Genomic DNA, 13,685 nt, shown 5'->3' with positions numbered 1-13,685 from the left:
CAGCAATTCATAAAGGGATTCCTGGTAAGTACAAATGGATTTACTACTTTGGCTTTTTTCACCATGGAGCAACCTGCAGTCCTAAATCCCAGTTAAGTGGTCGGAAGTAGGGGTTTCAAGGTGTGTTTAGGCATGTAAATTTGTGAATGCCCGCAAATGCACATTTGTGGCCATTCCCAAACTCTGAACTGACCCTTTCCCACCCTGGAAACATTTGCCAATGACTGCTGTAACTCCCCCTATGACGGTAAGAGGAATGGATCACCTACAGATTTGATGGTGGTGAAGAGGAAGAGCTTTCTCCATGGGTAAAAATGTTTGTCCAGAGGACAGAGAAAAATATGCCTTTGCACATGAGGCTTCGTTCTTCTTGTATGGAATTTAACTCTATGTAGAAGTCCACACAGAGGAAATAGGGCCCCTTGAAAAATTGTAACATGACATTCCCAGAAGTACGTCTGGAAAGCTGAGCCTAGTTAACTTTCCAGGCATGCTACTGGGAATGTTGGTAAATGTCAAAATGTATTACATTTGCACCGATACCTAGGCGTAGTCCAATGGGTGCAGCTTAACTACTATTTGTGAATAGGCCCTGAAGTATTTTGCAGGAGCCCCTGGATAAAATAAAAGGACTTCAAATAACTGGACATGTTGCACCCTTGATGGTGACTAATGGTGGGTGCCTTGTATTTATTCAAATAAGACTCTAAGGTGATTAACATTTTATTATACTTTAAATGTGGGATGGTGATTGAATACTGCAGTCAGTAGCAGGAACATGCATGGCTAATGTCTGATTTATTTATTTATGTATTTATTCTATTTTTAGAGTTTTATATAGTGCGAACAAGACCCTTTCGGGTGACAGAGCGCTTTACAATAAAAAGCAAAGGAAGCTGTGATTCAAACTGTGGAAATGTATAGACATGGTATGGTCCCTTCAATGGCGGCCAGTCTGTCTTTCATGTTTACTTTGTATTCTGAAGCATGTTTAATGTTAAGACACAAGACTCCCCCACCGCACACTATGCCATATTAAACAAATGATCATTAATACATTTTTCATTGCAGCTTTGGCACTGAAAAATCGTCCTTATTCATGTCTAACTGTGATGATAATATTGTGATGCACCTCTCTGATCTCACATTTCAGTTCAGATAATGCTGGGACCCATGGCTAAGGATGTGGACAGTCTGGCCCTGTTCATGAGAGCTGTCCTGTGTGACGACATGTTCCGCCTGGACCCCACCGTGCCACCCCTGCCGTTCAAGGAGGAGGTAGAAAGTCTGAAAGATCCAGTAACTTAGATTAAACACACTAAGAGGCTCATTTATTAGAGTCCTGTGGCACTTTGTCACCATGTAAAGTAGTACATGCATGACGCAAGCCTCTAAGTCAGATTTATGAAGCCACACAAAGCCACCCTGCGTGGTTTGGGTGGCCTCGTAAATTGCAAGTAAGGCAAAGCAGTGCAAATCGCTGCCTCGCCTTATTCTGTACCCCAGAGGCATTCATTGGGATTTGCGGTGGGTTTTCCCTTGCGACACCCATGGAATTTGACACTGCCCCAGATTTACAAATTTGTGTAAACCTGGGGAAGCATCAAATCCATACGTCACCCGAGGTAAGGTGTAATGAGGAGAAATATGTACATTTATCCTTGTTTTTTTCTCTTTCTATGTGTGCTGCAATCTGCACCTGAAAGGATTGCTTTTGTGCAGCAAGGTAGCCCTTCCTGCACAAAATCAATCCTGCCTGCAACTGAGAAACCCTTGCAGTATGTGCAAGATTGCCTACGTTGGCGCGAGGCTGCCAGAATGGTGCCAGTGCACGCAGAAGGGACACGAATGCACCATGGGGCATATCAACAACAACCGGCGATAATTATCGCTAAGCGCACTTAGCGCTAGGATAATTATCGCCGGCTAGCATTGATTTTTATCGCTGAGATTACGTGCTATTAGCAACGCTTATCTCAATAGCCATAAAAATGCTCACGCTAAGTGGCTAACGTGAGATTATCGCTGGAAACCCAGCGATAATCTCACGTTAGCTTGTTGATAGGGACAGACAAACTTAGCCATGATATCCTCCTTCCATAGGATATCATGGCTAAGTCAGAAAAATACCAGACGTAAAAAAGCAGCGTTAACCGCGGTTAGCGCTGCTTTTTTTGTCTCTAACAGGGTTAGCGACATTCTTGATAATAGGAGAAATGTCGCTTATTATTTTACTCTGGAACGCCCCCTTTGCATCTCATTAGAGATGCAAGGGGAAGCGTAGAGTAAAAGGGTGCTAACATGCAAATTTGCATGTTAGCACCCTGTTGTTGATAGGGTGCTAGTTTTATCTCTGCTTTTTTGGCTTTTAAAGCCAAAAAAGCAGAGATAAAGCCCTTGTTGATATGTCCCCAGATTGCTTAAATACGGTGCATTCCTGCCCTTTCACTGTGGCGTCGGGCAGCGCAGCAAGGTGCCCTGCTGCGCTGCCACACACCAAAATGCCATAAATGGGGCCCTAAGTACTGATGTTTATCTCAATTTGCGCTTTCAATAGACTATAAAATGTCTATGCCTTTTTTTAATTTAGGTTTATAGTTGTCAAAATTATATGCTTTAAATGGGATGGAATGTTTATTTTTATTTATTAATTCATTTATCTTTTATAATGTAAAGTCTGCTTTACGGTACTGCGAGAGCTGCTTTTCAATAAACAATAACACAGCGTTTAGTGAGGAGAGAATTACAAATTTGCACTAAAAGAGCTATCGTAGGCGAGTGAAGGTGGCTGGCACACCCTGAAGAGGGCAGCGTTAGAGTGCCAGTGATAGGGGAACATTCACGACGTTCTTCTGATGAGGAGAGAGAACAGGTTGTGTGGAGAAGGAACGTTATGCTCGTGTAGAATGGATCTTGAAGTGGAAGACTTTGAGGGGCAGTGCGAGTTTTTGATGTAGGGGTGGAATTACCTAGTGAAGGAAATGCTGGGCAGGCGCGCAGTTACCATGGGTGCAGCAGGCGCAGTGCACCTGTGCCCAGGGGCCGTTGGACCGGGCTACTTGCTATATATTACTAGCCCAGCAGCAGTCCAAGGGGTTATTTTCCTTCTTTTCACCAGAGCCCTTGTCATCCTTGCTACAGGGCTGATGCTGGATGGCTGAGAAGCAGCAGGCATTTCAGTCTGGTAACTCACGTAGGCAAAACGGAAGAGTTTGAGGGAGATTAATGCAGTTGGGGGGTATGTGCAATAGTAGAACACGTGCTTTACGGTGGAAGTTAAGACATAAACTAGCTGATGCTATGAAGGGAAACATGACGTCTGAGTCTTCGCCACAGAAATCCATTTTCCAGAGTGAAGCGATGACGGATTAATATGCTGTGCCTATCCTGCCATCTAGTGGCACTGCTGGAAAAGATAAAATAAGATTAAGGTGCATGGACAGAATGGAGAGGTTGCTAAATGAAACACCGATAATACAAAAGTCTGTCTCTTACAATTTATGACCAAGGCCACTGGAATTATGCGCAGGAGAGGGACAAATTATGGGGCAGGGTTGACCAAGTTATGGAGCAAGAAGAGGGAGATTATGCGGCATAATGCAAGCACATTGTCATTTTTACACTTGTTAAACCTGTCTTGGCAAGGTTGACCACAGTAGTACGAGTTTAATGCTCAAGCACAGCAATATGCAAAAGAGAGGTGACCAGTCGACTTTTGCAAAGGACCTTCCTCTGCGCAACAACGTGTGGGTGAAGTTTTAGTAACTTTTGAACCGTCTAAACTAGAAACAATTTCTTTTTGTAAAATCTGCAGACTATGCAGCAGATAATGGATTGTGTGGCAGATACAGGAGATCCATAATTATGAGAAAAACGCCTCGGCTGCACAAACACATAGGGGCATATTATCAAGCACGACATTACAATTATCGCCGCTGTAGCGGCAGAAAACTGCCGCTAAAGCGGCGATAATGGGCTTGATAATATGCCGCAGAGAATTCCAATAGAAGCCCATGTTGACACCAGAACATGGGCTTCTATTGGAATTCTCTGCGGCATATTATCAAGCCCATTATCGCCGCTTTAGCGGCAGTTTTCTACTGCTAAAGCGGCGATAATTGTAACGCTGTCCTTGATAATATGCCCCATAATTCCAGTGGCCTTGTTTATAGCCCATTTACAGGCGTGGTCGAAAATTTCGACCCCTGCGTAAAACCCTCTATTCTCAGGGTGGGCATTTCGAGTAGTGCACAGATAATTACTGTGTGAAATAATGTCTGCATACCCTGGTAAATTTTGGTAGGTGTGACTTGTCTGAATTTATTTGGTGGAGAGAGACAATAATTCACTGAGACATGCAGATTTCGGTACTTGCCCCCAAAAATTGGAATAGGAACAATTTGTTGCAATTTAATTCGGAATCCAGAAGTATGAGATTTTATTAGGTGCAAAAAATCCAGGGCCTCATTTGTGAAAACTGTTGCATTGCTGCGACATGATGGATGCAGGGTATTTAATGTACGGCGGTCCATGTTGCAAGGAGTTACAGATACATCAGTATTACTGACGTATCTGTAGGCACAAAAGTAACACATTGCTGGGGTGTGTCTGAAAACAGACGCAACTCCAGCAATGTGTTCTTTCATATGGGTCGAACCCCATGTGAAAGGGCCTGCTTCAGCCTTACGCCTCCTGCTTATAGGTTTCACTGCTCTACTTCTACGAGGGGTGATGCCCTGAAACTGGTCCCATGGATGCTTCTACCCTGGGGCCCCCTTACTATTTGCGAATAGCTTACCACCTCTTTAAAAGAAGTAGTAAAAAATCATGTTTTGTGACCGTATTTTGGTTGTAAATTATTAATACATCCCCAAAGGAATCAGTATTTGGAAGGAACGCCCTTAACACGCCCCTTCCAAATATCGATTCGGTATCTATTCCCAAACCCAATTAGTGATTCAGTAAGATTTAGCAGCATTATGAAATCGCTAATTGGGTTTGGTGAATTCAAAAATGCCATATTTGTGGTCAAAAGGGTTCTGAGTTTACAAATTGGAGGCTTGCCGGCACTTACATTGCATACATGAGGGCCAAAGGCAACTGGCAGTCAGAGAGCAGCAAGAAAGAGGAAGGACTATGGCAGTTTCACCACTATATGTACTATAGGTCATACTCTAGTCTTTGGCCCTAGGACTCATGGGGGTTTTAGTTTTGTTTCATTACTGTTTAACTTTATACTGTATGGAGTGTCCATTTGCTTCTATGTGAGTAAAGCGAGGAAGTAACACATAACAGGAGCATCCAGTCTTGACATAAAATTTCAAATTATGAACCTATTTTCTGTAGTAAGAGTTTTTAGACATAATGAATGAAAGATTATGGATGATATTACAGGCCTAAAATGTAAGCATGGTAGAGTGTAACTGAACAACATATATTAAAAAAATTGAAACTAGGTTTTGTTAATTTTTTTTATGATAGACAACTGAGTGTGAAGCATTTGCCAGGTAAATATGATGACTGTCAAAAAACAAAGATGCTCAGGATATGATAAAACTCATTATTTTTAAAATATAGTTTGGTGAAATGTGTGATCCATTAATGTGTATGTCATTTCCTTTGCTTAAGTGAAGCTTGCATTTTAAACAACGCCAACCTGTCATTCCAGATTTATTCCAGTTCAGAACCTCTTAGGATTGGCTATTTTGACAATATAAGCCATTTTCCAGCACTTCCCAGTATGAGACGAGCGATTCATGAAACTAAAAAACTTCTCGAAGAAGCAGGACACACGGTAAGCATTTGCCAAGCTGCATAATCTGATGTTTTACCATAAAATTGTTAATGTTTATGTCCTGGCACTTCAAAATATCATTGTAATGTTTTTTCCCCCAAAATATGGCACATTTATCATAAATTGTAGCCATATATCCACACTTTTTAGAGCATATTGTTTCTTTTCCATGTTTACTTTAATGTGGGTATGTTTTTGGTTTTATGAATTACTTTTTATTGAGTTACGTTATTGAAAGATGACAAATAGAAACCAATCAATCAATCAATCAGGGGTTTATAAAGCGCGTTACTCACCCGCGAGAGTCTCAAGGCACTAGGGGAGTGAGGGGGAGCAGCACCGGATCAGTCGAAGAGCCAGTTCTTGAGGTCCTTCTTGAACATGTGCAGGGTCGGGGAGCATCTGATGTTCACAGGGAGCTTGTTCCAGGTCTTGGCTGATATGTAGGAGAAAGCTCTCCCGCCTGCTCTGTTTCTGCGGATGCGGGGGACCTCTGCCAGGGCGAGGTCAGCAGAGCAGAGGTTCCTCATGGAAAGAGACTCTCTCGTTGAGGTATTTGGGTCCGATGTTGTTGAGGGATTTGAAGGCATGGGTGAGGAGTTTGAAGGTGACTCTCTTCTCGATCGGGAGCCAGTGGAGGTAAAGTAGGTGTTGGGTCATGTGTTTGTGACACGGTGTCCCCAGTACGAGTCTGACTGCGGCGTTCTGGATGGTTTGGAGTTTGTGTAGAAGAGTTCTTTTGATTCCGGCGTATAGGGCGTTTCCGTAGTCCAGTCTGCTGGTTATGAGTGTGTGGGTGACGGTCCTTCTGCAGTCGGGGATATCCATTTGAAGGTCTTGTGGAGGATGCACAGGCAGTTGAAACTGGTGGAAGCGACAGCGTTGATCTAGCAGTTCATGGAGTGGGAGGAGTCGAGGATGATGCTGAGGTTTCGTGCGTGGTCTGTAGGGATGGGTGGGTTCCCGAGGGCGGAGGACCACCAGGTGTTGTCCCATGCAGGGGTGCAGGGTCCGAGGATGAGGACCTTGCTTTTCTCTGAGTTGAGCTTCAAACAGCTGTCTTTCATCCAGGCTGTGATGTTCTTCATTCCTTCATGGAAGCAGAGTCTGATGTCTTCGGGATTCTTTGTGAGTGAGAGGATGAGATGGGTGTCGTCTGCATAGGATACTATGCTGAGCCAGTGCTGTCTGACGATGGCGGCAAGGGGGGGCCATGTAGATGTTGAAGAGAGTGGGGCTGAGCGATGATCCTTGGTCTACTCCGCAGTTGATATCGATGGGTGTGGCGAGGAGGGGAGGGAGTCTGATCCTCTGGGTTCTGCCAGAGAGAAAGGATTGGATCCAGTTGAGGGCGGCTCCTTGTATCCCCAAATAGAACATCTTTGAAGTGCAAGAACTCTAAATGGAAGAATCTCAAATACTAGTATGTTACTGAGGGCCTGATTATGACTTTGGTGGTGCAGTGCTGAATTTGTGTCAGCACAGCACCGCCAAGGCCCTGCATGGCTCGCCCACCAGATTACGAAAACAACTCTTGTCTGACAGGCTTTTCTTTTGCCTTTCCCATGGCGGTGCCCTGAAAATGGGCACCGAAATGGGAACACAAAAGCAGTTCCAGCACAGCATGGACTTTGAAGTCCATGCTGTGCTGGAACTCGGGGTGCATGCAAACAGGGAGGCACATGATGTGTCCCCCTGAATACATCCCCATGGTGGCGGCTCTGTTTACCCACCATCAGCCTTTTCATGGTGGGCTCACCACCATAAAAGGGCTGACAGGTGGGATACTCGTAATTTGCTTGGTGTACCACGGCAGTCCCACCTTGCATATTGTATAGCCCTGTCCTCTGCGCCACCACCAGGGAACAGTAGTTCCCTGGTGAAGCTGACACAGCAGTGGCAGGCCGAATTGCCGCCTCGGAATACAGCTGCTGCAGGACCGCCACCATTGCGCTACCTCATGTTTGGCGGTCAGGCTCTTAATTTGACCCTAAATCATTATAATATGTAATATAATTTAGCTATATAAACCTTGAAGTAAATAATTATAGGTACCTTATCAGAAAGACAGGTGGTAATGAAAAGAAAAAAGGAAAGTAACCTAGCCAGAAAATGCCGGCTCTACCACTGAACTTTCCATTATTCATGTATCATATAGATTGAGGAAGATTTTCCAAATTTGGTTGTAGCTGTCCTCAAAACCCCTTATTCTACATGTTATCTTTTCATCCACTTAGAGAAGGGGCATTTCCAGCAGCCATTACTCATTTGAAGCGAAGATGAGATGAACACTTCCATTTCAAAAGAAGGATTTTATTTGGGTTCATGAGATTGCCAAGCATCTCCCATAATGCTTTATGTCTGTCAGCTGTGCTCCAGCATTAGTAACCATTGAAAATAATTAAGAATTCTGTTTGACTGATTAACAGACCCATCACTGACTGATTTCTGCCACAAAAACGTTCTGCCATCCTTTGAAACGTCCAACTGAATGAAGTAAATAAACATTAGGAATTGAACCTTTAAAATGTCTTCACATTTGTCCAACAAGTTTATAATATAATTCTTTGTCACAACGTGATTTGCAGATTAACACCAGCCTTTCTAAAGTAGGCTAGATAATAGAGCTAACAAAACATCAATCATGTATCATTCCTGATCAGAGCTATTCTTACATTTCTGGATTGTCCTTTGTGAGCAGGTGCAGCAGAGACCTATTTCATCCTTTGCTTCTTGCCGACAGAGATAGGCGGTTCTTGCTCTTTCAAGGGAGAAATAGCTCTCTGTAGACACTGGGCATGATTCATAACATCATTTACAACTATAAACGTGCGTGGTAAGAAAATGGCCCCATTTATGTCTGCCAGGCATTCTCAGAACGATACAACTGCATGTTATGTTATGTTATGTTACAGGGAATTTGTTAAGCGCACGTTCACCAACGGTTTCTTGGCGCTGAGAGAAACATGAGGCAGCGGATGAGAAGAGAGCTAGTTGTCGTAGGCCTGAGAGAACAGTCAAGTCTTCAGCAGTTTTCTGAATGAGACATAAGAGGTGGTTGTCCTTAACTCCAGCGGGAGCGAGTTCCAGAACTGCGGGGCCAATACTCCAAAGCGAGTACCGCCCAGTTTTTTGCGTTTAAATGTGGGGGTGACTAGCAGATTCAGGTGGGCGGATCGGAGGTAGCGATTGGGGACGTAACGTATAATTTTAGATGAGATGAAGGCTGGACTGTTCCCGTGCAGGGATTTGAAGATAGTGCATCCCAGTTTGAAAAGACCCCGCATGGCCACAGGCAGCCAGTGAAGGCCTTTCATCAGAGGCGGAATACGGTGCCATCTAGGCTGATGGAAAATCAATCTGGCAGCCTGGTTCTGGACAAGTTGGAGGCGTCTAAGCTGGTATGCCGGGATGCCTACGTAGAGGCAGTTCGAATAATCAAGTCAGGAGATGACCAGAGCTAAGATCACTAAAGTCAAGGCTTCCTGAGACAGGAATCTGCTGATTTTCTTGATTCTGCGTAGTTGGAAGAAGCCAGCAGAGACCACCGAGCTGATCTGAGCTTTCATCGATAGATCGTTTCTGACCAATATTCCAAGGCTCTTGGCAGAGCTGGCCGGGGCAGGGGGGTTGCCTAAAGAGGATGGCCAAAAGTTGGAGTTCCATGGGTTGGCAGGTCTGCCCGTGAGGATCAGTTCCGTTTTATCAGGGTTGAGTTTCATTTGGTTTCCATTCATCCATTCGCTAATGAAGATCATAGTGTCTTGGAAGTGGGTTAGCGAGGAAAGGTGGAGACTGATATTAAAAACCAGCTGGAGGTCGTCCGCATAATTGTATGTTACGACTTCCTGTCCCGAAGAGATGAGATTAATGGAAGGAGGTAGAGATTGAAAAGAAGCGGGGAGAGGGAAATGCCCTGAGGAACTCCGCAGGAGAGTTTCATCTTCTTTGAAGAGATGTTGGCGAGGAGGACCGATTGAAATCGGTTGCTGAGAAAGGAGGAAAGCCATTTTAGAGCCAGGCCCTTGATCCCGGCATTGTTAACACGGTCCAGAAGGATGTTATGGCCGACCGTGTCAAAAGCTGCTGACAGATCCAGGAGAACCAGGGCCTGGGTAAGCCCTCTATCAGCGCTTCCTCTAAGCTCGTCCATGACTGTCAGGATGACAGATTCTGTGGAGTGAGAGGGTCGAAAGCCGGCCTGGTGGGGGTCCAGGATGTGATGCAGTTCGACAAAGGAACTAAGTTGTGTAGAGACATAGGCCTCTAAGACCTTTCTGAGGTATGGTAGTAACGAGATAGGGCGGTAGTTACCAGGGGTAGAGGGGTCAGCACCTGGTTTCTTCAAGATGGGGATAATTTCCGCAGTTTTAAAGAGGTCGTGGACTATGCCCTCTTCCAGTGATTTGTTTAGAAGAGAGAGAGGGTCCCCTTATGTCCTCCTGGAGAAGGTCTCCTGGAGGACATAAGGGGGGCAGCAATCTGTTGGGGACCCCGAGCCAACTCTTTTTAGTAGACCCATAAAGGTTTCCAAGGGGATTTGGGGAAACAGGGTCATCAGGGGTGACAAGTCCCCGGTATTAGGAGAGTTGACAGAGGTGCTAGAGGACGAGATGCTGGCTTTAATGGCAGTGATCTTATCCATAAAGTATGAGTTGAGTGAGTTGCAAAGGGGTTGAGAGGGGATTAGCTTGGGTACTATTCTATCAGGTTTAGATAGCTCGCTGACTATGGAGAAGATATCTTTGGCTTTGCTAGCTGAGTCCACGACTTTCTTTGAGAAATAGTCCATTTTGGTTTGGAGAATGGAGGTTTTATATTCTTTTAGTAGATTGGTGTAGTTGTTTTTGTCAGCTGAGTAATAGTGAAGTCTCCACCTACGCTCCGCTTGTCTTAGTGCAAGCTTCTTAGTTTTTAGGTCCGCGGAGAACCATCGCTGAGCGTCATGCGGTCTGATAGTTATAGTGTACTTAAGCGGGGCGACGCACTCACTTGCTGATTCAAGCCATAACTTAAGATTTGTGGCCTGAACGTGGATTGACTCTGTGGCAATAGGGGCCGTGGAAGTAAGACGAGAGCAGAAATTATCAATATTAGCGTTTTTCCAGTTCCTTGACTTGTGATTTTTAGTCGGTTTGGGTTTATTGGGCTGAACATCCGGGAGAGTGAAGGACACAAGGTGATGATCCGACCAGGTGCACGGAGAGATCAAGAGGGTCGAGGGAGTCATGTTGGCTGTCCAGACGTGGTCTAAAATGTGTCCCTTGATATGGGTGGGTGCCTGCACGTGCTGGGTGCAGTTCATACCCGACAGGAGATCTGTTAGTTCAATAGAGCTGACGCTCTCCATGGCGTCTAAAGGCCAGTAATTGAAGTCACCTATGATAAGGAGTCTGGCGTGGACAATCGTCAGATGGGAGATCATTTCTCCCAATGCCTGGGGAAAAGTGGGCACGCAGCAGGGGGGGTCTATAAAAGAGAGCACAGGTGAAGGATGACTGGGGGGATTCCAGTTTAAAAACTAAGCTGTCAACAGAGGTCACACCCTTAATCTCCAGTGTCTTAAACTGATGGTCCTTAAGGATGATGGCTGCTACACCACCACCCGCTTTTCCTGGGGGGCGGTTAGTTTGTAGGATGTAATAGTTATCTGTTAGGGCTGCCAGAATGTCAGGTATAGATTCTTCGGTGAGCCACGTTTCCGTGAGGAGAAGTAGGTCAGGCCTTTCCAACTGAAAGAGTTGGAAGATCTCGAGTTGGTGTTTTACCATAGATCGTGTGTTTAGGTATATAACTGAAAGTCCCCTTTGTCCATGACTACTGGGCGTGTTGGAAGGAAGTACTGTAATGGATGTGTCGGAGTTGTGACTGGGGAGAACTTCAGGGAAGTTGGTTCTGTATCTGAAAATACCTGCTTCAGCTGAGCAGAGGCGGATATGGGTAGCAATCTCCTGATTCCCATGTAACTCTCTCAGCTCTGTAGTGGAGTATCTTAGAGAAAGGGCAGAGTTTCTGGCCCCTGGACCCGTGTGACCGCGGACGAGCGCAGACGGGCTTGCCTTTGGCGCGCCGCCGGCGCACCCGCTGCGCGCGTCCGCTGCGCGGCCGTGTCCCCATCTAGCTTTATGCGGGTCAGGGCAGGCGGCAAGAAGTGAGGGAAGGTGCAGGGGGATGAGTCAGGTCCCCTCCGTTCAATCGGCACAACAAGCCTTGAAGGACCGGGGGACGATGAGCTCCCTAGGATGCCCCGTGAGTGGCGGCAATGCGGGGGTGAGTGAGCACAGTTAATACATATTCATGATTGCAAAATGAAGATTTAAAAGGAGCAGCGACTAGGTCTCACACCATGTAACACAATTTGTAAATCAAAACTGCATACAATTGTTCAGTAGTAAACTCCTTGAAAGAGGCGAGGAGTAATTAGTTTAAGGCATAGTTTACACTGAGAGTTTGTAAATGCCTACAAACTGCAATGATTTTTTCTGTTGTTCTGAAAATGGTTGAAGATTTGCTCCTGGAAAAGGTTGGTGTAAATCCACTTCAAGGTCATTCAGTGAGTTAAACACCACAAAACCGGGTTTGCGTTGAAAATGCGTTTTCCTTGTGGAGGTTAAAGCGAAAAAGAAATAATATTGTACAGTGGGCTGCTTTCAGTAAATCGAAGTTATTCTTTCTGTACACCTCTACACGAGGAAAAAAGCAAATGTCACACAACCTGCCATGTAGAACGCATGGAAACCAGTGAGCGGATCAGCTTTTCTGGTGTAGGACTGGAAATATATGCGAATTCCAAAAACTGATAAATTAACACCTTGCCTCAGAGTAGGTGCTGATTAAGAGTATTCTGTGTGAATCTAACTACTTCCCTCAGAATTCGATAGTTTAATTCACACTTTCTAACAAAAAATACCCATTAATTGCCATTTGTTTCAGATGTAGTATCTTGCAATCAATTCAAATCTGGAAATTCATTCTCTTACAAAATAAACCAAATTGAGGATGTGCCCAAATAGGGGCTTAGTAAAAGAGGATTGTTGTTAATTTGTTTAAATCTTGCGAGCTCGTTTAAACACATGCCTCATAAAACTGATGGCATGGGAAGGTATTGGCCGTTTATTGAAAGGATTCCAAAATAGAGATATCATCAAATGATTTTGCAGATAAGTTTAGATCTGTTTGTTTAAGCATTGTTTTTTGAGACTTGAGAAGTAAATGTTGGCCATGGAAAATTCAACTACAAATGTGTTTCTTCAAATTTGGAAAACGAAATAGAAAATGACTGAACAGGATTTTCAATTTTTGGTATGAGATTGTGAACGTAGGGCTTCTTACGAGTTGCTTGTTGAGTTCCGTCCCCTGTGTAAACCACTATCACGCACGAGTTGGAATTACAAGTTGCTAGGCATTGAACGTATCCGATAATTATCGGTCAATCCTGCTGAAATTTAACAGGGGAGAGCCATATGATATTTACTGTATCATGGAGATTTTGGTGTGTTAAACACTATGCATGTTATTCCCCAACAACTTGTAATAGTTGATATTTATCGCACTCAATAAATAATGTACTCCATGGTACCAATATCTATCATGTCACCGATACTGGTAATCAGGCCCTTCATGTTCCAACGCCAGCTCAACCATGGCATGCACAGAAGTCTCATTACATGGCAGATGTGCATGGTACCCAAACATTGGTAAACAAAACTGGATCCAAGAGAACACTTTAATGTTTAGGAAGATCATTCTGGATCCTACACTGGAATTTCCTTTCAGCTGTGACTGGATATCTATTATTGATATGTGTACATAATGTAGGGCTCCAAAAAAGAAAACCTCCCGATAGGCAAAATGTTTCAAATCCCATTTCAAGCATAGTCGTATTCCATAA

At 44.5% G+C, this 13,685-nt stretch overlaps 1 protein-coding gene across 1 annotated transcript in view; it reads left to right on the top strand.

Annotated features, from left to right (window-relative positions):
- Window positions 1-13,685, top strand: part of LOC146835058 (vitamin D3 hydroxylase-associated protein-like) — a 686,483-nt gene that overhangs the window by 292,602 nt on the left and 380,196 nt on the right. Inside the window, exons 7-8 of the mRNA XM_085602724.1 lie at window positions 1,154-1,278; window positions 5,669-5,794. Of these exons, the coding sequence (XP_085458850.1) occupies window positions 1,154-1,278; window positions 5,669-5,794 (251 nt within the window). The remainder of the gene's footprint in view (window positions 1-1,153; window positions 1,279-5,668; window positions 5,795-13,685) is intronic.

The sequence above is a fragment of the Triturus cristatus genome, chromosome 4_2, assembly GCF_964204655.1.
Source record: "Triturus cristatus chromosome 4_2, aTriCri1.1, whole genome shotgun sequence".
Lineage (NCBI taxonomy): Eukaryota > Metazoa > Chordata > Amphibia > Caudata > Salamandridae > Triturus > Triturus cristatus.
Note: the sequence above shows the minus strand (reverse complement) of the source record. Positions and strands in the feature narration are given on the sequence as shown.